The sequence below is a fragment of the Sceloporus occidentalis genome, unplaced genomic scaffold (assembly GCF_023333645.1).
Source record: "Sceloporus occidentalis isolate IW3139 unplaced genomic scaffold, rSceOcc1.0.p SCAF_311, whole genome shotgun sequence".
Lineage (NCBI taxonomy): Eukaryota > Metazoa > Chordata > Lepidosauria > Squamata > Phrynosomatidae > Sceloporus > Sceloporus occidentalis.
In genome coordinates, this window is record NW_028317291.1 from 585,860 (window position 1) to 611,096 (window position 25,237).

At 39.6% G+C, this 25,237-nt stretch overlaps 1 protein-coding gene across 1 annotated transcript; it reads right to left on the minus strand.

The window, feature by feature from the left end:
- Positions 1-363: 363 nt before the first annotated feature.
- Positions 364-20,620, minus strand: LOC149274920 (ran-binding protein 3-like). Its single transcript, XM_089505111.1, has 17 exons — positions 20,599-20,620; positions 16,749-16,804; positions 16,047-16,083; positions 15,041-15,127; positions 14,807-14,878; positions 11,701-11,766; positions 8,295-8,387; positions 7,830-7,945; positions 7,483-7,593; positions 7,090-7,193; positions 5,395-5,473; positions 3,584-3,683; positions 2,525-2,649; positions 1,749-1,869; positions 1,026-1,168; positions 723-903; positions 364-407 (listed from the first exon to the last, which is right to left on the minus strand). The coding sequence occupies exons 1-17, from the start codon at positions 20,618-20,620 to the stop codon at positions 364-366; spliced, it is 1,557 nt and encodes a 518-aa protein (XP_089361237.1).
- Positions 20,621-25,237: the final 4,617 nt, after the last annotated feature.

Genomic DNA, 25,237 nt, shown 5'->3' on the forward strand with positions numbered 1-25,237 from the left:
TGAAGTGTTGATAGAGGACTCAGATTTTTGTAGCTGGAGGAGTGAGAAAATATTTCTGTTGGCTCATCAATATGATGAGCTGTTATATTCGCAGACATCCAGGCAAGTATTGAAAAATGCGCTTAAGTTTGGATAATACCGTTTAACCCTTCAAAAATAAAAAAAAAATGGGAGCCCAAAAGTTTTTTCTATCTGCTGTGTTTAACATGAACAAAAGATTAAACAGTTCCTGGGGCAGGTGAAAAGTCTGTCCTTGACCCTGCCTTGATATCAGAAGATGGTCTTAAATACTCCAAGAGGCATGAGGGAAAGGTAGCAGTGGACCGCCACCCTGCAAGGTGGGCCATTACTGGTAAGTGGCTGCTATGTACTGGAGGAAGGTGGCTTGTCTCCTTCATCACTGGGAACTGAGAGTAAAAAAAAAAGAGCAACATTAGTTCTATTATATGCTGTTAGCCTTGAATATTACAGATTAATCCCCTTCATCTATCTATTACCATTTTGATACATCAGTAACCATTCTGCAACAATGCTGAAATTAACACATTTAAATACAACACAAATAGTTCTAATAGTATAGGAGTTGCACACAATCTTAAAATACGTACTGCTACAAATATTTGTAACTGCTGAAAGTACACATATACTACAGTGTAACTGAAGCAATAATCTTTTTCTATGCTTGTCCTCTGCACCCGCCAAATAGTTTTTCCACATTTTACCTCCAGCAACTGTTCCTGTTGGGGTCAGGACGTCATCATCGCTGTCTTCCTCATTGGACTGGGTCACCTCCCCAACCGGTTCAGGGCACTTTATCTCTACTTCCTGTTCTGCGCGACTCCTCAGGGCAAGAATACGGTGATGCAATGCCGCAAAGAGCTGTCCGGTATCTTTAGAGCTTGCCTAGAGAGAGAGAGAGAGAGAGAGAGAGAATAAATACATTTTATTTCTGTCATTTCTAACTACATGATGAATTCGGATTTTGCACGTTAATATATCTTCAAGACTGTTTGGGCCCCACTCACCGAAATAAGAAAGACTTTGACCCCTTGGTCTTCTGTATCCATTGCAGTTATCCGGATACTCTTCTCACTGGCTTTATCGATTTGCATCTGGGCCCAGAGTTTGGTGTTGAGGATTAGCCTTAAACTACCCTGGGTGCGCATAACTTAAACCAAAAAACGGGGAAAAAATAAAACAGTAAGCCGATTTCTCATGCTTAGCATTTAAAGTCGATATTTTGTTGGGTGTAGATTTTTAAAAACAAGCCAATAATATAACTGGATGTTTTAGTATTATTCTGCCTTGATATTTGACAAATGAAAGGCACAGTGGTTTTGATAAGGACATGGCATGAATCTTTGGAAAAATTGACAATTTGTGTATTGAGGTTAAAGCTAGGAATGAAAACTGGAATACTGACAATACTATTATTCCCTTAATGTAAATAGAAAGCAACCCTCTTACATGCCACAAAACCACTAGTACTCGAGTATCCAGTACGTCATGGTCCTTTTATAAAAATAAAAAAAAATTAAATGCGTGAGAAAGTTCAGAGATTTCGACCTGGTGACATCACCAGTGAATCCACTTGATCGGAAAACATTTCATGTAGTCGAAAATCCTAGCCATAATGGTGTTTTCAAAGTTTATATATTATTACCCCCCCCATAACAGTGCTTTATAATTATGGCCCACAAGTTCTTCTGAAATTTACATATTTAGTAAGAGAATTACAACCCACTCACCTAGCCTAGACTGCAAAGTGCCATCTTCAGTGGAGGCCATATCGTTGAGCCGCAGTAAGCCACGGCCTCTCTCCACCCAGGATTGGGACACCTTATCAAACACAAACAGCTTACACTGGATCTGTGTGAAAATCAAGAAAAAAAAATGCTTAGCTTTTAAATTTGGCACACTTTAATCTCAAGAAGGGACCCAAATGTGGAAAAAATGTATTAATTTTCCAAGTACCACCAGTCCCATCTAAAACGGGATAGGGAATGTGGACAGCTAAATAACATGTCCTAACGCACAAAGTCTGCAAAGTGTATAAACACGTGTCCTGTGCCTGCAAATACTGCCATCTTGGTCTTTAAATAATTGACCAGTAGTGAAAAAGAAGAGACCAGGTATTTGTCTAAAGGGGACATTGTCCAGTACAGTACTGAGCAGCTTGTGTGCTTCAAGAATACCACGTTTGAACCACACTGTGCTGTGTTTCTACTTACAACTAAAGAGCTTTAAAGATTTAAAGAGCTTCTAAATTAGACAGTCTGTAGGATGTTTGTGCTGCTTATGGAGATGTACTATACAGAAGTTGGCTACCAAGGTGAGACGTGTCTTTTCTGTCCGAGCAATAGCCAAATGGCCTGTCCTTAAAAGAAACAGAATATTTTTTGTCTGCCCTCTGCTAGCTTACTGCAGCATTTTTTATAATGCATTTTAAATGTGTCTGCATACGGGGGGGCACAACTCTTTTTGGAATTACACATAAACAAAACAAAAGCTCAAAGGTCATCACCTGTAGTACATTGCTTTCGGCCTCCTCTCCTGTGATAACCTCCACTTTCTCCAGTAAACATTTCTTAGCAGTGGCCTTTGTGTAAGCAGCTGCAGATTCAGCCAGTGATTCAGAAATGTTATTAGCTGCAGAGATTAAGAAAACAGAGGAAATAAAATATTCACAGGTAGAGAGTTGCACATGTGAGCAGTTTATTACTAAATTTCAATGAAACGCCATCTAAGCATAAACCAGCACACTGAATCCATGACCTGCTGTCGTTCTCAGATTTACCTGCAGGGGCCAGAGCGGTTTATTTCCTGCACTGATGAGATCTATCAACATTTATTAGCTGTACATTGGTGAAATGACGACTTATGCAAATCCAACTCAAAGTAATGTGTAAGAAGTAGCAAGCTTTGTTTTTATGTGCACTTGTAGAAGCATTAGTTTTCCTGTTATAAACTATGAAAACAGAAAATCTAATTAAAATTATGTGCGGTATTCAGAATAATTCATAGGTTTAGCATTGAGCTTGTAAACACAACAGAGCCAAGTAGACTTTTGCATCAACTAGTGCAATCCCTCATATACAGACGGATATCCACGGTTTACAGAAAAATTGTAGCAGTAGATCCTGTATTGGAATGTAATTTCATTAATGTCTTTAGCTTCAATTTAAAAAGAAAACACAATTGCTTTACTGAAAAAAGGAATTTAGTCAAAATAAAAGAGCCCCAAAAAGGTGTTTGATAGATGACATTTTCCAGTTTACAGGACAATCATTGGTTTATTACAAATAACTTATTACAAGAGGAAGAAAGGATTCACAGAGACATGAAATGTTAATTATGCCCCTACACTACACGTGAATGAGTATGCTACTTAGGGCTACATACCATCAAGTGAAGCTTTGCAGATTAAAAATGAGGCAACTTAAATATACTACATTAATAAGCTTGGTAAATTAATTAGCCCCTTCTGCAAACATTGTCTGGCTACATATTGATTCACCCCACAAAGCCTGAAAGATAGAAATGTGGACCCAGAATTAACCTCTGGCCTGCAGTACTTCCTTACATTTTTCTGGCGTGTTCTCCAGCGAAGAACCCTCCGATCCAGATTCCAAAACTGCATTTTCCTTGTTGCTGTCTGAACTGGTCTCGGCTTTGGGTAGACTCTGCACACCCAAAATAAAGAAGTTAACCAAAAGTGATCAAGGAGAGGAAATAAAGCAAATATAAAACTATAGAAAACACCTATATTAACATACAGTGCGACTGAGCATCTAATAAATGAGCAATTACAAGTTCAATAAATAACCATGTTTTGTTAATGGAATATCATTTGTGAAGTGAAACCCAGTATTATAATTTATTGCTTAATATAGCGCCATCATATTGCACAGCACTGTACAATGGGTAAAGAGGACATTATCTAATTAAAATGGATGATTGCCATTTTCAAAATCACTTTGGAAGAAAAAGGTTTAAAAAAATATAAAAAAAAAAAACAAAATCAATCCTTGGAACTATTTGAGACACACACACACACACACACACACACACACACACACAAAATGGGAGCACGTGCCGCTCCTACATACAGCAGTCCAAATAGAATCCTGTATACTCAACCATTATTACTCTCTACATTTAATTAATGGCTACAGTTTTACACTGTTTATTATTTTATTTCAGTGATTTGTATGGTTTTTATCATTGACACTTAGTCTTTATTATCCACAAGTTCGGTATACGAAACGGCATAGGGGAAGTGGAGGTTAATATGGGTAAGCACTACAGCAATTTTAGGACATTTTTTTTGATCGTTTGGATTACTTATGTATTTATTGAAAACGTTATAAGTCCTTTACATGTTTACAGAATCTATGGGTGCACTCCATAGTGAGTAATAGGAAATAATATTGGAATGACTAAGCACTTTATGACTGATTCATTGTTTACATGCACTTGAGGCACTTTATGCATATGCAACCATAGCTCCTCCATATGCTCTGATTAGTTTCCTGAAACCTCTGTTGTCTAAATTACGTAATACTGTATATGTTTTTATATTTAAAAAATTTTTGTACAATAAAACAATATTTTTTAATATAAGGGCTTGTGTAGAACTCTTTTCACATAAGGTATACAAGTTTATAGGAGTTTCCCTGTTTTGAGGATGAGATCCTTATTTACACCACAGTATTTATAATATGTTGTTTAAGGAAGGTGTGGTAGGATTCTTTTGTGGTATGTATGTATGGTATATATATATATATATAAAATTTTCTGCAAGTGCAATATATATTTTTGTAGCACCGTTGGGTGTTTATACAGGTTTTTTTTGGTGTCCTCGTGTTGTATATTGCTTTTCAGTAGGTTTTGTGCTCTATCGCACGTCTTATTTTTCTTTCCATATTCAAAAAAACTAAATTTTACTGAATCAGATAATTTTGGGATGTTAAAAAAATTAAAAGGGTCTGCAATCCCTTAATACGCATGCATTTCACTCAGATCTGAGATGCAGGTTTTGCTCAAGTTGGACACCTATATTATAGCCTTATCGATTAAAAAGCATGAGTTAACGTTAAGTATGAAATTAAATAAGTCAATTAACAAAAAATTAAATATTTTGTTTAAAAACAAAATATAGTCATCCTTTCTTAACCATCATATAAGATAAGCCTGTGCCAAGGCAGCTCTAGAAAGTAGTAGCCACCTTCCCCATCGCTGTATAAAACTGTTGGAAAGAAGCAGTGTGGATAAGAGAAAGATGATCCTGCACATTTGAAGCATCTAAAAACAAGAAACAATCCGTATAGAAGTATTTTGTACATTCTGCAAGTTTTTACAGAGCGAGAGTAAATACACAGAACACTCACTCACCAAAACTCTCTCTATCATGTTCTGCCCAAAAACAAATTTGTTGCCGGCTGCTTCTGCTTTATGAGCCGAATTCTCTAGGCTGCAAAGAAAGGACTTAATCATAAGGAACTTCATTGTGAAAACAAAAACACACAATTTTACATAAAGGGGATGTTTTCATTAAACATGATTGGCTCTCGCGCATACACAAAATGAAACAATGCATTTACATTAATGTTTGATTACTCCTCTCACGGTTAACCTGTCTGTGACATAGGACACACCATTGCATCCTCAGAAAAAAGCCCTGGGTGACAAAGGATGTAATATGATGTCATGGTGCAAAAACCATGGGACATACTAAGGAGCATCCATTTAGTTCTAAGAGAGATCCACAAGGTCTTTAAATACCTCGAAAGGATCCAAGCAAATGGGGGGGGGAAAAAAAAAAAAAAAACTTAATAAAAAGTTTAAATAAAAAAAAAAAAACCCCCTCCAACTAGAAACATATTGGCCAAAAAACCTCTCGCCCGCAATCCAAAGTTCAAAAACAAGAAAAAATTATGTAGAATGTAAAGGAGCATTTGTCAAAATTAAAAAAACAAAAAAAATAAATAAAAAAAAAAAAACTCATGAATGGGGATTATTTAACTCAGAGGAGGTTGTTGGACATAAATAAGGATTTATTATTTTTAATCAGTGGGAACTTATTTGTGGGAAAAGTAAAAGTGCAATTTTTTTAAAAAACTTTGACATAATAAAGACAGACTATACAAGAAGACACTATTTGTGCAGGTACACTAAACATAGAAAAGTGGAATCATGGTTGAACAAAGATGCTAAAAATGACAAAAAAGCTCTGGTCACTTGGGGGAGGTTGTTTTTACCTACCTTCTCGCATAACTGCATAATTACGCAAGATACAAACAGTTACAATTTTTATCTACATTCTGAACAAAGGTTACTACTTTGTACAAACCAAAACTTAAATAGAAAAGCGGTTTCATTTACTGGAATGTAGTAGTAGTATTAGTAGGGGTTATGTTGATAACAAGTATCAAAAAGTTTCAGTATTTTACCACTGTGACAGTTTAGAACACTATGGTGTGGTTTATCTTGTTTGTGACATTGGGAAAATTAATTCGGCTGATGAATGCACACAAAAAAGACGCCATAAAAAGTGGCGTAATTTATATGTAAAATTATTTGGGGAGTTTGCTTAAAAACGGGACTAAATAAACCGGCACTTAGTATGTAGCTAGTGTGATATATTGTGGCATCCTAAGTAAAAGGTATTGCATATTTCTGAAGACACTGGAATGCAGTCTTGCAACAGCTTCATATATTACCACCAGTTTATATGTTTTTAAGGCACTTGACATTCAAGTATCACTACAGACATTATAGAGCAGGTTATGAAGAATTATCAATGCTAAATATGGCATCTTCTAAAAATGAATCTTTTTTTTGGGGGGGGGGGGGTTTGAGACAGGTATGCTGGCTTTCACCAACGTATACAGTCTCCACATAGCTTTTAAACAGAGTTAATTAAAAATACCTATAGCTTTGTTTGTAATTGTTCGGGGGATCTACAGTTTCAGCATTTACAAGCAGAGATTTATGTCACAGGAGTGGCATGGCTAGCATTAACTATGTGTAAATGTCATTAAGACACCTGTCCTGGTATACATGTAACATGGGCTTAACAGACCTTACCTCGAACTGATGTACTGCAGGAAGTAGTTGGTCTGTGCTGGAGCGTCTGCATTTTGCATTCCTGCGTTTTCCCCATCAACCGATGCTTTCCTTTCTCCTTCCAGCTGCAACAAAGTGGATTTAAAAATATATGATTTACCAAGTTTTTGACATAACAGAAAATCAAAAGCAGAAGCAGTTAAAATGGTTACTTGACACATCATCAAGTTCTGCTGCAATGATGCAATTTCCAGTGAGTTTGCAGCAGGGAAGTTGGGAATGACAGCACCCCATAGCTTGAGTGATGTCATGCAGTTACCATGGTTACTACTCCAAGTAATAAAACATAACACGGTAGGGTGGTTCTTAACAGCCAGTACATTTTTGGAGGGAACCCAGCAGTAGGTCACTTACTTTCACTCTGTCCCGCAGATTTTGACCAAATACAAATGACTGCGGGGAATTCTGATCAGCTCGTTCTGAGCCTTCAATGCCATCTCTGTCAGACTCCTGAATGTTACCGTCCTAAAATAATAATAATAATAAAGCTGTTTAAATAAAATGCAGGCTAGTGTTTCATTAACAGAAAAGGGCCAAGCAGCTCTGAAAATAACACGACTGTTCCTTCAAAAGCGTCCCTGCTACAAGCTTTAAATACATTTTAAAGAAAGGAAAAAACACTAGCATTATTCTTTACAGCAGTTTAAAAAAATGCACAGTGCATTATGCGTATAATACTGCCCTAAGGAAGACGTGTTCACCTTTATCTCAGCATCTGAAGTAACTTGATGAGACGATGGATTGCTCATTGTACTATCTGGGGAGGACATAGATGTTTCAGAGGTCAAACTGACACCATTTGTTCCACTGCTGAGAACTAGAGGGAAAGAGAAGGTGTCAGACAACGTGAAGATAGGACACAAAAAAACTGGAAGAAACACAGAATGTACATTAAATATCTCCATAAATAAAAATTACACTTTTTATCATCTCGTCTTCTAGCAGACAACAGTAGGAGGCAAGATGGAAGTTTGCAGTTCTAGACTTTTAAATGCAATAAGGATTACCACTTTCTTATGAGGAAAAAAAATGTTCCTGTGTTTTTCAGTTGGATCTTAGATATTTACTGTACTTAAATTGTGTTCTTTTAAAGTGCATTTGCTTTCTCCATACTGTGCAAACTTCATTGGTCAAAGAATTAGTCACGCAATTTTGTCATTGCTTACATGATGTTGGGAAACTCTTGGGTTGGGGAGCTTGTAATACTGCTGGACGTAGCACACTGCGCTGCAGCTCCTTCGGTTTCTGGCTAGGGAGACCTGGAATTTTCAGAAATAACCACTAGTATACAAAATATTATTGTGAAAAAATAGCAACACCTTCGGATTAAATGCAATGTAGTGAACTACATCAGGAAGCATAACAAATACGGCAAATAAAAGGTATCCTTTAACCCCTTCGTGACAAAGGCTGATTTTACTTTTTGTACCCTTCGTGACAATGGCCTTTTTAACATTTCTGCGCTGCTCGTGTTTAGCTGTAATTTTCTTCTTTCAAGTTTACTGAACCCACACACATTAGATATTGTTTTTTAAAAAAAGTAGAAAATATGGTGAAAAATTTAGAAAAAAATGACTGTTTCTAACTTAGTTGAAAAATCTTTTACTCATCTATAAAAGGTAATGAAAAAACCTGCTAAATAGATTCTACTATTTGTCCTGAGTTTAGAAATACCCAATGTTTTTATGTTTTTTTTGCTTTTTTCTACACGTTATAGGGCAATAAGTACAGGTAGCGTTTTGCTATTTCAAAGCCATTTTTTCCGAACCTGGTAATTCTCTCCCCCCCCCCATGTGTCATTTCGGGGATCTTTGAAGCCGGCCAATGCAATTTACCCCATCAAGTCATATATTTTTGAAAACTAGACACCCCAGGGTATTTCAAATGCTAGTATTTTAACTCTTTCCATGCACCTTATCTACCACCAGTCTTTGTCAAACTTTGTGGTAGTCATTTTTTTGCATTTGTTTTTTCACACACATTTTACTTCAGGTATGAATTAAAAGGTTCTCGTATATGACACTATCACAAAACACCCCAATATGTGTTCAGCAACATCTCCTGAGTACAGCGATACCTCACATGAATGATTTTGCCTGGCTGTTTGGGGGCAAAAGGGCCACATTTGGGGCATGCGCATTTTTCAATGTTGAACTTTGGCGTTTGGCGATCCACTGCCCATGCCCTATTTGGTACATCTTTGAGCCGGGCCATTTCGGTGTGCCCAACAAAACCATATATTTTTGAAAACTAGACACCCCAGGCTTTTTTAAATGCTGGTATTTTAACTCTTTGCATGCACACATTTTACCACCAGAATTTTTTCAAAGTTTGCAGTAGTATTCTTTTGTGTGTATTTTTCCCACACACACCAATGTTATGTATGAATTTACAGCTCCTGGTATATGCCGCTGTCACACGACACCCCAATATGTGTTCAGCAACATCTCCTGAGCGCAGTGATACCCCACATGCATGGGTTTGTCATTTTTTGGGGGAACTAAAAGGCCACATTAGGTACGTGTGCATTTTTCTAATTGGAAATTACATGTGTGGCCATCCTTCCCCCAGTGTTAATTGGGACATCGTTGAACCCAAATCATACATTTAATATGCCAGTATTTTAACTCTTTCCATGTGAGAATTGTTTTAAGCTAATATGCTAATTTTAGGACTTGCTCACAAAAATATATTTTTTAGATATATATTTTATTTATTTTTTGCCTTTTTTTAAAAAAAATTAATTTTTCTCAACTTGAAGGTTCCCCTGATAGTGACATCAGTGGGAAATTATTTTTACATTTTACTGTTTTTTTTCTAATTATTGTTAATTTTATTTTTTACTAATCACACTGAGATTAGAAAGCTGGGCTCCATTGACTTGCATGGTTGAATGCAGTACCTGTATTCAACCTGCAAGTGGAGCCAGAGTTCTCTAGAGGGTCTGGAGACCGTCTAGCGAACTTTTTCTTCTTTATTGTTTTTTTTCCCGGGCCGCAGCCATCTTGCAGATGGCGAAGATCACCAGCAGCTGCGGCTGTGACCGCTCTCCGGAGCGGTCACAGCCCATTGAGAGGTAAGTGTTTGGTGTCGCTGGATGCCTCCTGATCGAGGCATTCCAGCGACACCATTTAAGTTTAGGTTAAACGCTTTTAAAACGGGCGTCCGCCGCCATACAAAGTATAGCGGATGTTGACGCCCCGGGGAGGGACCAGAGATGGCCCCTTTGTGCCGATCATGGCGTTGCTGAATGCCTCGAGGTCGAGGCATTACAGCAACGCCGTTTCGGTGCAGAAAGCGAAAATAGATCGCTTTCTGCACCCGTTTAAAGACGTGCCGGTCCTGGCACGTCATTTGTCGTTAAGGCCTTGATTTTCCGCAACGTGCCCGGACCGGCAATTGTCATCAAGGGGTTAAATGACCCCACCAAGTGCACACGGCATCAAAAAAATTTTTCAGTCTAACCCACTGAGGAAAACGTACAAAAAAAGGCGAGCTTATATCCTTTTCACATAACTTAAAGAAGCAATAATTTTAGGTGTATAAGCACTTTTGAATAATACATTTAGGTGTGTAATCATTGGCATGTGAGAAAGCATTACGAGCTGCGAACTGCTTGCTGTTTTCTGAATGTGACCCCACTGGTTTAACTGCATCAACACCAAGTTATTTAACATACTTCAGAGAGAGGACAAGTATTATAGTTACAACGCTTAAGACACATTGAGGCAAAGATATTTTGTCCTACAATATACAGTGTTGTGCTAAATACAGACCACACCCATAAAGTTTGAACAAAAAACAAAACAAAACACACGCATGCACAACCAGAAAGCTAAAAGCTTATATCCTCAATCACTCATGCTCTCTCACACTCTCAATGTCTCCCTACTTTATACACTCTCCCCCTTATCACCGGCACTTTTCTGCAAAAGGTCAGAGCCTCTGAGCACACCCTCTCCCACAATAGGAGAAACTGGGGAGAGGCTGTCCCTGTGACTCTGTTCTTTTGCAGAAGTACGCTAAGAAGCCAGAGTATTTCAGACAAATTTGAAAAAGAAAAAAAAAAAAAAAAAGGGGGTGCAGAAAAGTATTGCTTTCTCTGCAAAGCACTGAAATTTTGGGGCTTCTTGGGGTAGTTCTGCACAGAAGACAGCCTCTCCCCATTCCTTAAATCGGGGGAGCGGGTGTGCACAGAAGTTCTGCTGTTTTGTGGAAGCTCGTCAAGAGTCAAGACAACAAGATACAAGAAATGAAGCAGAGCTGTGTGAAAGGAGACAGGGGCACTGAAGCTGTATGAAGTATAGCATGCATATTACATTTCACATTTATGGCAAACAAAGTGGATACATAATAGTACTTAAAATTACACAGTCATTCTTTTTACAGCTTTCATTAAAGCTATTAGGTGGACTTTGGCCTCTCAACACCGACTTAAGACAGTGTTCTCTTGAAACTAGGTTCATATCATCAACTACATCCAAATAAACATGAATGTTAGGCCTTCAGAAATCAATCTGCTATACCCATTTTTAATCATGATTACAAAATGGTAAGATCCTACATACATACCGGCACTGGGAGCCTGACCGTGGATAAGTGTAGGGGGTTTTAGCCTGAATCCACTGCACTTTTCCTCTGAAGAACAAAAATACATTTTAAACGTCTTAAGACTCATAACCAAAAGTTATAAAAAATTTTTGGTGATAATATCACAGCTATTAAACACATTTATTAAAACTACCTATAGACTACTATAGCCTTTTCTTTGTGTTGGTCAGTGTGATTATTCCAGAGATATTTAGCTTAAAAATAAAACACGGGGAGGAGCCTTTAAAAGCAGCTGCGTTTTAGGATAGCTTTGTGTCCTGGGCTCCACAGGAGATATAACCCAACTGATATTGCATGAGTGAGCTGAACCGGAGCAGGATCCCTAGACAGTTGACATGTCAGGCAGCATGCAGACTGTGTGTCTGTTTCCCAGAAGTCTGCGTGGCACACGACCGGTGTTGCGGACGCCAGACAGGCAGAACAGCAGTCGCAGGGGTCCTTCAAAAGGAACTTGGAAAGTACCCAGCCTCCACAGCAATTGTTGGGGGAGGGGGGTATAGGGAGATACGTTACCTATTTGCTTTATTATAAGACGACCCCCCCCCCCCCACAAATTTGAAAATTAATTTAGAAGAAAATGAAAAAGCCTGAATATAAGACTACCCTATTTTTTACTAGTAAATATTAATTCAAAAGTACATTTTTTTCATATTTAATAAAAACTAAGATTGAGAAAAATGTCCTTGTTTTTATTTCCTTTTATTTGCCACTCTGCCACCCCCCAGATATGCCTTATACCCCCCTATTTGCCACACTGCCCCCCAGACTTACCAATGCATCCCAGACTTGTCCCCTGTGCTTCAGCCTTCCTGGTGTCTAGTGGGGGCAGCCAGTGAATGTCTGTGCGATGCGCGGAGACAACCTCTGCACTTCCGTCAGGGTTCTATGAATGAGCACCGAAAGGTCACGTCACGCTGGCGCTCCGTGACATGACCTCCCTGTGCTCCGTCATAGAAGCCCTGGCAAAAGTTGACTGCACGCATCGCACAGGCGTCCACTGGCTGCCAGAGAGGAGGATTCAGGTCCCCTGCAGGGCTGCCGGGGATCTGGATGTTAGTCTTGTAATCAGGTGTGATTATAAGACAACCTCAAATATAAGATGAGGGGGCATTATAATGCTTATAAATTTTTCTCAAGTTGATTTTTTTTTGGGGGGGGGGGGGCTCTGACTTGAACAACTCTAGACACAAGACTTTACAGAGACAAGCCCATGCACTTTTTTTTTTTTACTCACAACCTGCAACTTACTGATCCTTGGCGGATCACTCACTCAGGCATGTTAAGAGCCCACATGCCTAACTCTACTCTTGATAACTTGATAGCCATGGTAATTCTTCAAAATCGTGAGCATAGTGGTGTCAGAGCATGCATCCGTGTGGCCGACGCTCTCCCAATGCGTTCACCGCACAGTCCACAATGGGTTTCCCCTCTTAATAGCAACAATTTTAAATGCCACTTAGAGAACAGTTGGGCAAATTACATGTATGATAACCTAGAGCGATGAGGACAGCATGCTGTACTGTGATGAGGGGTCAAATAATATCCTACACTGCCAAGCAGTGCAAGGATTGGTAGGAAACATTTCATATACTTAATAAAGCTAACAATGGGCTTTCAGGAGTGATATCTTAACGGCAAAGGGCTGCTTGAAACTTTCTTACTGGAGAAGGTTCAGGTTAGATTGGAGTACACAAGAAACAAGTTATTTAGATTGGGAAACAAACCAGAAAAACACCGCTCTACCTTGGCCCAACTAAACAGACTGTGCCACAGAATCCACAAAATGTTAAAGACAGATGGCACTCAGACCAGACACGAGGGAGATCGGCACCCTTTATTGCTCTTTGAGTGCCCATACAGGACACATGACGACCATAGCACTGTTGGTATAGACCTAGCACAAAAAGCAAAGCAAAGGTCTAAGCTGATCATCAAGCAACATGAAGCCTTAAATGCACACAGCTCAGAAAGGGATCATGCAAATGAACAAATCTCAGGCAAATTGCAGGGCACCAGGTCGTGATGGCCTATCAGCCTAATATTATAAATTACTGGCACCCAAGGTCAGCCCTGTACAATGCTACTTTTATCGATAACACACCTCCTCAAGCCCTAGAAGGACCTCTTCAGATAGGCCCATATCCCTACTTAACCAAGACATCAAAATTTTGGCGAAAATATTTTTCAAGTAGGCACCCTTTCTGTCATTACTCAGGCACCATCGACTGGGCTTTGCAGGGGTAGAAGCATTACTACACAAATCCACAAAGCCCTATCAGCTATCATTCCCTCTTCTCAGTGTTCAGGTGGTGCAGACTGGGCCCTTCTCAGCATAGATACGTTGGCTCCATTAGTACAGGGTCCTTAAGTTCAGAAATTTTAGGCAACCATTTTTTTTTGAACTAGGAATATCAATAATAGGCGGCAGATTGTCATTACTGTTAATGGCTGGGACACACCTCCCATGAGCTTAGAAAAAAAAAAAAAGATCTGTTCAAGGGTGCTGGAGGTGGCAAACGTTTTTACAAGTATAAAAATAGGAAAGAACAAAGTAAAAACCACTGCCATTGCAGATGGCGTCTTATTGTATCTCAAAAATCCAGTCCATTTTATCTACTCTGTTAACACACACTAACGTGTTTTACAGTCAACTGAGACAAATCAGACGCAAGAGTCGAGGAAGGCAGAGTGTTAAAAAAAAAAGTTCTCAATTTGCCCCCTGTGGACTTGTTCTTTCATGGAATTGATATGACTCTAGCTTTGAAGGGGTAACAAGTACATCTGTACGAGAGTTTTGATTGTACACAAAAATTTCGGTACAGGACACTTCAACTATTATTATTGTTTGCACTGATAGTAAGTGAAAAGAATCTCAAAGACTATTTAAAACAATAAAATTTAAAAAAAAAGCCAGCTGAAATATAATAAACCCATTTAGTGGCAGCAAGTAAAACTACAATCCTAGTTACATTTATAGGAAGGCTACCATTTTTCATACACAAAGTATGGGCAACCAACTGGTCTTTACCTAGCCATTATATCTATAAGAACCTTACAAAGTGCTCACCTGGTTCTGAATCAGAGTTACCGGTGGAAGGCTGGCAGAAATTGGATGGCATGAAGACATTGTTCTTAGATACTGCAGAGAAGACAGACAGCAGTATGTTTTTATAATTAAATGTTCTAATGGAGTTCTCATGCAGATTGTAGCAGGTGCGAAAATAAATAGCAAATGGTAGACCAACAATTTGTAGCATCACCCAACAGTTTGCCAAGTGTACTGCCAATCTTGCAAACTTACCAGACTGTGAAGGTGGGAACTGAGAGAAAGATGAGGTACGTTCACGTTTCACTGGTGGACAGTAACTTCCATCCTCTCTGTCAGAATCTGAAGAAGAAGAGCAGGTATGTAGAACAGAGGAGTATGCAAGACAAAAATTAGGCTGTCAATACCACAGCATCTAGGCATGGTTAAAGTGGATCTAATACCAACACATCATTAACAATATCTAAATAAATTTACCAATCCTTACTATTAGCAATTTTTATTAAAAAATCCGTGCCATGGAAACCGAGATCAGCGGCATATTGAGGCGGGGGTCGGTATAATCTAATTAAATTTGTGTCCTGATTCTGAAGTTATCGCCCTTCTCCTAGAACCACTATTACAAAGGTTTCCTAAACGGATGAACAATAGTAACTTAACAACAAAGCAGCAGTAACTCAATCAGGACGAATAATCACAATCATAATTGCGAGAAACAGAAGATTGCTGTCCTGTTTCTATACACACTAGGCAGGTTTTGTGTATATTTCATATTTCATATTTAAACCTCAAACACCCCTGCTAGCATTTTTTGTACAGAACTGTAAACATAGGGATTTGGAGAAAGTGAAACATCACATTTAAATATGGAATGGCCGAGAAAAGCCACATGACTGGCAAGAGAATACTGAAGATTTGACAGAGGGTAAGAGCCTATCTAGCTTGCCTATTCTCTATGTGTTGAAGATCTTATTGAGTGCATGGTCTTTTATTACATACATATATAGATGTACAACCTAACAGGTTTAGTGGTTTTTTTGGGGAGGGGGTGTTGGATAAGAAACTAAATCAACAAAATGTGAACAAACAACTTTTAGGCCAAACTTAAACCAAAACTTTTTGTGGGTTTGCAGTTCATACGTGCTCATATCAAGAATTATATATATTGAAAAATGCTTGCAAAAGGTCTCCAAGTTCATGAACTGCTACATGATGCATCATATTTCATACAGCAAAAAGCATGCTGTAAATGCTTTTTTACCTTCACCTTGCTCTGGACTGGACCCATCTGCAGATCTCTGGAATATGAAGTCAAATGTGACAATGCAGTAAACATAAGCAATATCAAATAAAATATACAATAGGACTGCATAAAAAAGGCATCAGCTATTACATCACAGATTCACAAGGAAACCTACAATTAGACCTCCCATGATTTTTACGCGGGTTGCCTGTGCTCAAGCTGGGATAATCAAATCTTACGCCCTGTTTAGATCCCTAGACTGGAGTTATGCACTAATGATATAAATCAAGAAGACCACAGAAGTACACTGCAAACAGCACTAAAATATGTATATGTAAAAGCCATGCTGCCCCCATAACTTATTGTACATTTGGGGTTTCCATACGGTCCATTTATTCCCCAAAACATACATTTCACGTGTTGCTGACTAGCACATAAAAAAGTTTACATTTTTTTTTTTAAAATGCCGCAGTATGTAGGAGACATTACTGTAGCATATGCGTTTTCTGTCAGTTTATACATCCCACATACGGCAACGTAGCAATTTACATGTGCTGGTCAGCACAACGCATGTGTGCCCTGGAAACAATGGCTGAAGTGGCCACACAGCACTACAGGACGAGATTAACTCAAAATACTGTCAACTGGGTCAAGCCAATTAAGAGTTCAGTCGGTGATGAGATATTTACAAACATTTGACATGTCAATCACCTTCCTTACCTTCTGCCCCTTGTCCTTTTGAAACACAAACACAGGAGGTGCTATAGCAGGCTTTTCTAAAGAAAAGAAATAAGAGTCAGCCAGTTGTACCGTAATTAGGTGGGCACAATGGTAGAGCAACTATTACAGAGAAGAAATACCTTATTGTACCACATCAGTGCAAACTTAAATCTCTGCATCTTGCCATTAAGCAACAGAAGATCATAAATGTATTAGTAGGCCTACCAAAAAGATCCTGAAATCATCTTTTGCTAATGAACATTTTAGAATTAGAACATTTTGTTTGGATGAAATCATTTTTTTGGTCCGCTCAGGCCTAGGTTGTCGCAGAACATTGTATGCAAGCGACTGATGTTGCATTGAGAAGAATGCACCAGCAGTTTTTCTAATGCTGCGAAGGAGCAATCCTCTCAGTAAAAAAAATATAATAAAAAATAAATCAAGCAACCCCCTTGAAAGTGTCCGTCTACTGTGGCTGCGTCTAGGAAAAAAATTGGAAGGAACACGTTTTCCCACTATACAGTGACTGCTTTAACTTATGAAAATGGAACATATTATAAAGATCCTTATGAAGAAACTATAGAACTAGCTGCACAAAAAATAAAAATTCAGCTATAGCGCCGAAACAAAACGTTACTGCGTGGAAAAAAAAACAGATGCTTTGTGGCAGAATACTGAAGACAATTCACTACCGGAAAAAAGATAAAAAGTATTATTTTAGAAATAAAGTATCACGTTCAACAATCGTACAGTAGTTTCTATTTCACGGGCAGGTTTCATTTGCCAACATTTGTGTTTCGTACTTTTAAAGAAAAAAAAGGCAGCCAAAAGTTACCATTATTTAACTGCAATTACTACAGTTAAAAGGTACAATTTAGTTCCCCTGACAGCCCTAATAAGCTGAATGCGTATTAAAATACTATTTAATATGCAAAAAGGGGGGCCTATGGAAAAAAAAAAAATACCTTGGGCAATTGCAGACCTCTTCAGTGGTCTGTAGATTCCTGCCACCGATTGGCTGTCAGAGTCAGGAAACAGCTCCCACTAAAATCACAGTGAGTGCTTTCCGTGCATGCGCGCATGGGTAAGAACAGATCTTACACACAACATTCACAGTGCAAGCTCCGGAGCCGACTGGGGTAAAGCATAGCACGTGCAGGGAGATGCGTTTGTCCAAACATACCTCCTGCGTGCAAAATAGTTGGGGAGGGGATTATAAAGCATGCATTTCACAAAGGGACACATGTAGATTTAAAAGGGGCCTCAACTCCTATTATGCATTCAACTGGAGTGGCCTTTAATATGACGTTTAAACATCAACATCTTACATGAGATTACCTTTTGGATATACCTTTCATTTGTTCATTTTTAAATGGAGGACAAGATTATAAATCATTAACAACTGATGAGGAACTGGTACAAAAGGGCTAGACAGGGAATGCAATCCCAGCATTCATAGCGACGCTGGATCGCGCATCATCGATGACGTACCTGGTACGTCCCGGTCTGGCGGTGACCTATGACCAGGAAGTACCAGGCACGTCCCGGTCTTGAAGGGGTTAAAGAAGTCAGACATTTTTATGATGAGAAAACAGCTTGTCTTCTAATTTCTGAAGCACGCTTCCTCTGGGACACCGACACTGGATCGTTGCAGGCAGGGATCAGGTTGCTGACATTCGCTTGCCGTTTTGCAGTGAGAAATGTGATTCTGAGCTAGATCAAGAGAGCATATTAACTAGATTTTGTTTGAAATGTAATCATATCTCACTGCAGGTGCAGTGAGGAAAGACATCCCATGCCTCCACCATGCCTCCTGCAAAACACTGCGCCTCAAAGGGTACGATGCATTTTCTGAAAATTCCAATGGCAACTTAAAAAAAAAAAAAAAAAACCCCAAAAACAACACACTAGTCTTTTCCATTATGAAGCAAATTACTTCTAGAACTTGCTAGCTACCTAGATAAATAGTACCATTCCAAAGCCATTACACAGTGCTTCTCAACCCACTTCCAACAAAGTATCTGAAGCAGGGAAGGTTTCTTTATGAGTATAACAGCTCCCTAAAAGGGTTTTTGTACCACAGGTAGGATAACACTGCTACTGAATCTTAAAGATTACGAAACAACGATGCAGTTTTTAATTACTTGTGCTGCATGAGAACCCTTTCAGATAAACACACAAGTAACAAATAAATCCCATGCTTTAGCAAGTCATATCTAACTTTGCATTTGTCAGTTAGGGACGTCTATACTGCCTGCAACAATTGTGTCAAAATAGTAAACAGATGATATAACCAACCCAGGATTACATCACTGGATGTGTCAAATGTAAGCGCACAAGAGGTTTATTCACTACGGGAAGAGTTGGCAGGAGGGTTTTCAAGATTTAAACTGCCCAACTTCATTATAAAAGACCAACACTGTGTGAAGAGCTGAGTCTGTATAATTAATTCTGCATGGCCATCCAAGCTCTTCCTGCAGCAGAAGCACACTCGGATTGGACCTGGATAACTTATTTAACGTGAAGGAACACAACTCTCCTGCAAACTCTCCCTTTATCCTTTCAGGGTTTATTCACTAAAGGTTCTTCAGTTGCAGTGGGAAGGGTAGGAACAAGGCAAGAACACAAAAGCTTACAGACTGGCCATGAATGTGGAGGGAAATTTAAAAAAAAACAAAAAAAAAAACTTGTGTATTATTCTGGGCCCCGCTAGAAGAGACCCAACAACATTGCCCCTCATTTCCAAGATGGGTCCCCGTCAAGGGGTATATGAGTGCTTCTCACCGTGGGTGGAGGTGCCCACATTATATCTGTAGAACAAAGCTGGGGTGTGGGAACTTTCATAGCAGAGGTGCACAGATAATACACAAAAACTGCAAAAAAATACGTGGAATCAACCATGGCCATTTGGCCATGAGCTGGGGATATGTCAACATGCAAAACTTTTTTCAGGTGCTAATATGTGCTTCTGTTAACCCGTTTCAGTTCTAAACAGGGACTTAAAGCTCAGAGCTTTCAACCTAACTTAAGTCAATCAAAACTACCTGTAAGTTACCTATTTATTGTTTTCAATCAGTGTTTATTGTACCTTAGCAGAGATGCAGCCTATGTTAAAGGCGGCAACTCTAGCATCTATTAATACACAAATAAATGTGACCTGGAAGACTTACTATAATACGCTCTGAAGTTGACTTTGATCATTTGTTTCATGCAGATGCATGATGATCTCAAACTTAGAGAATTAAGAATTACTAAAGTCACTGATATGGAATTCTATATGAAACTGCGTTGAAGCCCTCTGGCCATGGTAAGCTCTCTGCCCATAAATGTGGTGTACATGGATCATTACTGGGACCTATGAAGCCCTAACAAAAGTTTGACACATAAAATGACGATGCAGAGTTGAAATGTTTGATTTCCCTTCTGACAACGTACATGCTTGTAGCCAGAATGAGATGCCAACTCATGGTCTCTCTTGACGTTAAGAAAGGGAAGCTATCGTAACAAGTAATGCTCTCAAACTAACGATCGATGGGCTATTCGGTGCACGTGCAGGGGTCTTTCACCATGTGTATCACTGCAACATGAGAGCAATCAGAGAACATCTACTTGGACACGAAGTAGGAGGACCCCGAACTGGATTCATCTTTAGGCCTCTTCCAAACCGGGGACTCTCCTGAACCGCGCCCCCAGGCTAACAATCAGACTCCCGGGGTGCAGTAGTCTAGACAGGCTGGGAGGGTACATTTTAGAGCCGTTGCAGCGTCCAGTACTCTGTGCTACTCCCCGAAGTGTAAAGTTGTCGCCCGAAGGCCCGATAACAAGCACAACACTGTGTATCAACACGTACCTTCGTTTGCCAGATCCGCCATTTTACCGCCTCAGCCGCTCCCACAATGCCTTGCGGCCGCTTTCACAGCCAGAAGGCGGGGCTTGCCAGGCGGGAATTAGAAAGAGACGAAGTGACGGTTCGGTGCATGCGCAAAATGGGTGTCGCTAGTACGCATGCGAAATAATAACAGGAGAAGCCATGTGCCTATCCCGCCCTCCTTGGTGCTAATCAGGGAACTTGGTGGTTGGTAAACGCATGTCTGTACCCTGTGGTACACCCGCACGTGACTGTTGGCGCCAAGTACAACCCCTTTAAATTCACATATTTCAGTAAGAATGTGGTAATGCAGGAAAGAAAAGCAAGTTTTTTCTTTAGTATTCTTGTTACCAGAAACATATAAGGACAATTTGACTTCATAGTTTTCTGACAAAAAGTCTTCCCCCTCCGTTTTATATTTTCATGAATAGGAGTATTTTTTGTGGGGGATCCAACCCATTTTAAGGCATGTAAATTGATGCGTGTCTCATTTTTCTCCTCCGTTTATGTCTTCTGAAGAAAGTTTACTTTACTGCAGTGTTGCCTTCGAAATAAATACCTGTGAGGAGTCGGATTAAAATGAAATCCGGGGACAATTGGCAAATGGTAAAAAAATACATTTTATAAGCATATTTTCTTCAAACTATATATGCAGTGTGTTTGGTATGTGTTTATGAAGTGATTGTATGATATATATATATATATATATATATATATAATTCTTACATTTTGTCCTTGAGATACTTATTAAAATCTTTTGGGCAGGGCCAGATTAAGAGCATCATGGGCCTGGTGCTGAGGATTTTGGTGGCCTTTTTATGGAAACAGTGGCGGAACTACCGGGGTTGCGACTGCGACCGGGCCCTGGAGTTCTGCTAGTTAGGGGGGCCCAAGGGGTGCTCGGCACCCTTCTGTCTCCTTTTCTCCCTGCCGCCGCCGCCTGCCTCAATGCTGCCCCGACTTCAGTGGTGGGAGCGTGAGGCGTCTGTCTCGGGTGCCAGCGCTTCACGCTGAGCGCCAGCATGTGACGTCATGCCGGCGCTCAGCAGTGAAGCCGTGCGCACCGCGGCAGAACAGCGAGACAGAGGACACCACAGGACTGCACGGTAAGTGACCTACAAAGGGGGCTAGGGAGAGGGTAGATAGTGAGAATTGTAGATAGCGTGAGAAGGGGGGTAGATTGGGTTGGGGGGGCCGTTAACAGATTCTCGCACCGGGGCCCTGAGGCTTCTAGTTACGCCCCTGTATGGAAATAAATAGAATCTTAACTCCTCGGCATGTGGGCTGAATAAAGATGACATCAGTGCTCGGCAGATAATATAGGATAGAAACTTATGTGATGGGATTGGGGGTACATCAGTACACAAAAAAAGTCATCATGCAAGGGACGCCTGAAGCCACAATTTTATAGCGTGATATACTAAGACCTCACAGCAGCAAAGGAGAAAAACAAATAACAACCAATCAGAGACAGCCTTAGCATATATAAGTCTCATTCAGCAAGAATGTCTCCTCTTCCTTTGCTGCTCCTCATGCAGGTCAGTCATATTTCTAATATTTGTCTTGAGATATTTGCTGTCTACTTTTCATGACATTATCATTATTAATGTATTATCCGTTTAGTTTACTCCTCTATGGTTTTTTCTTAATCATGTGTTTTGCTTTAACCCCTTAAGGACCGGGCTCATTTTTCGTTTTGTACCCTGTGGGACCGAGGCTGTTTTGACACTTTTGTGGTGCTTGTGTTCAGCTGTAATTTTCTCCTCACCCATTTAGTGTACCCACATAAGTTATATATTGTTTTTTTCAGGACAAGATGGGCTTTCTTCAGATTATTATGATCGTATCATCTTATTTACTATAAAAAAAATTAAAAAAACATGGTGAAAAATTGAAAAAAAAAACACATTTTATGACTTTTATTTGAAAAATCTTTTACTCACCTAAAAAAGCAAGTAAAAAAACTAGCTAAATAGATTCTACTACTTGTCCTGAGTTTAGAAATACCCAATGTTTTTATGTTTTTTTGCTGTTTTTTGTAAGTTATAGGGCAATAAGTACAAGCAGCGTTTTATGATTTCCAAATCTTTTTTAACAAATCTGGTCAGTCTGCCTCCATCTCCTCTTTGGAACATCTTTGAAGCCGGTTAACTCAATTTAACCCATTCAAACCATATATTTTTGAAAACTAGACACCCCAGGGTATTCCAAATGCTGTTATTTTAACCCTTTCCATGCACCAATTATACAACTACACTTTGTCAAACTTTGTAATAGTAATTTTTTTTTTTTTTTCCACACAAATTGTACTTTAGTTATAGATATACAGGTGCTGGTATATGTCACTGTCAAACAACACCCCAATATGTGTTCAGCAACATCTCCTGAGTACAGCGATACCCCACATGCATGGGTTTGTCAGATTGTTTGGCTGGTAAAAGGCTACTTTTGGGGCATGCGTAATTCAGGTGGTCATTTGGTCATTGTGCCTCCCTCTCCTCTTTGGAATATCTTTGAAGCCGGTTAACTCAATTTAACCCATTCAAACCATATATTTTTGAAAACTAGACACCCCAGGGTATTCCAAATGCTGTTATTTTAACCCTTTCCATGCACCAATTATAGAACTACACTTTGTCAAACTTTGTAATAGTAATTTTTTTTATTTTTTTTTCACACAAATTGTACTTTAGTTATAGATATACAGGTCCTGGTATATGCCACTGTCAAACAACACGCCAATGTGTGTTCAGGAACATCTCCTGAGTGCAGTGATACCCGACATGCATGGGTTTGTCGGGTTGTTTCAGATTTAAAATGCCACATTTGGGAAGTGCGCTTTTTTTCTCCATTTTGGTCAGTCTGTACCTATGCCCTATCTTTGAGCTAGGCCACTCCAATTTACCCCATCAGCCATTTTTTTTATATATTAGACACCCCTTGGGTATTTGAAGTGCTTTTATTTTAACTCTTTGTTGAGATTTGTGAGAAATTTTAGCACTTGCTCAAAATAATAAACTTTATTTTTTAATTTTATTTTTTTAATACTTTTTTTATATTTTTTTTTACACATTTTGCTGGTACTGGATGGTTCATCTAGTGACATCACTGCATAATTATTTTTAAATGTTAGCACATTTTTTTTTATTTTTTTTTTCCATTTTTTATTTATTTTTATTTTTTTTGAATATTTTACTAATCACATAGTGATTAGAAAGCTGGGCTCCATTGACTTGCATGGTTGAATGCAGTACCTGTATTCAACCAGCAAGTGGAGCCAGTTCTCTAGAGGGTCTGGAGACCCTCTAGCGAACTTTTTCGTCTTTATTGTTTTATTTCCCGGGCCGCCGCCATCTTGCTTGATGGCGAAGATCACCGGCAGCGGCGGCTGTGACCGCTCTCCGGAGCGGTCACAGCCCACCCAGAGGTAAGTGTTTGGTGTCGCTGGATGCCTCCTGATCGAGGCATTCCAGCGACACCATTTAAGTTTAGGAGGCGATCGTTGATCGCCTCCTAAACGCTTTTAAAACGGGCGTCCGCCGCCATACAATGTATGGCGGCTGTTGACGCCCCGGGGAGGGGCCAGACATGGCCCCCGATGCCGATCTCGGCCTTGCTGAATGCCTCGACATCGAGGCATTGCAGCAAGGCCGTTTAAGCGAAGAAAGTGATCCTTGATCACTTTCTAAGCTTATTTAATTTTTTGACGGTTCAGGACCGTCAAAGGTCATTTAGTGACCTTCTTGTTATGACGGTCCTGAACCGGCAAAGGTCGCGAAGGGGTTAAGAGCTTTTTTCCTCCTCATATAGCATTTTTTTCTCTTTAGTTTACCTGATATTTTAATCCTCCATCTTCGCTGCTTCTGTCCAGGGCTCTCCCCTCCGTCACTGTGTTTAAACAGATGGATTCTCTATCTCCGTAAAAATTTCTGTATTTCTTCTTAGCGTTTGGGGTTGGGAGAGTACTGGTTTCCCACCTAGCTTGTTCCTTTGCTCATTTTTGGAACTTGAGGCGGCCAACATGATGGGGCATAGTGCCTTTTATATAAATACGTTATTTTCCCGCGCTTGCTGTGGTGTTTTAGAGTTTGTGTTTTCTCATAGTTTCACATAGTCTCCATTCCAGGTGAGCCCTGAGATTAATCTGTGCCATTACGTTCATTGAATACTTCTCTCTGAGTGAGCCTCACAACTTTAACCCCCTGTTTTCAAATTGGGAAATTTATATAATTTACCCTCTACATTTATTCTTGCCTATATTGCATTTGGGGAATCCATCATTGCTGATACAGATTCTGACTCTAATGATCTCCCTGCTGATATCGAAGCCTGGATTCAGGTGGCAATTAAAGAGGCTCTAGCCAATTTAACCACGTCCCAGCTGGTGTCCACCATCCCTCAGATCTCTTTCCCTCAGGCTCTGATTCAGAGAGCTCTGCAGGGTCCCCACCTCCCAAGAGACCTTGGAAAGGGTCTAGCACTCTTTGGCTCAAGCCAATAAAGGCAAAGGTCCGGCTAAACTTGCCAAGCGCCATGCTTCAGCTGGACCTTCCACGTTAGCAAACCCTTTGGGGGATGCACCTGATTATACACCTCTCTCGGGAGATGTCTGTGATTATTC

Excerpts from the sequence above, each read along its gene's own strand:
- LOC149274920 (XM_089505111.1), bottom strand. The coding sequence starts at position 20,620 with ATGGCGGATCTGGCAAACGAAG. Across the intron at positions 11,767-14,806 it reads TAACTCTGATTCAGAACCAG|AGGAAAAGTGCAGTGGATTC; the intron begins GTGAGCACTTTG and ends TTTGTTCTTCAG. Across the intron at positions 5,474-7,089 it reads CTGCAGTACATCAGTTCGAG|CCTAGAGAATTCGGCTCATA; the intron begins GTAAGGTCTGTT and ends CTTTCTTTGCAG.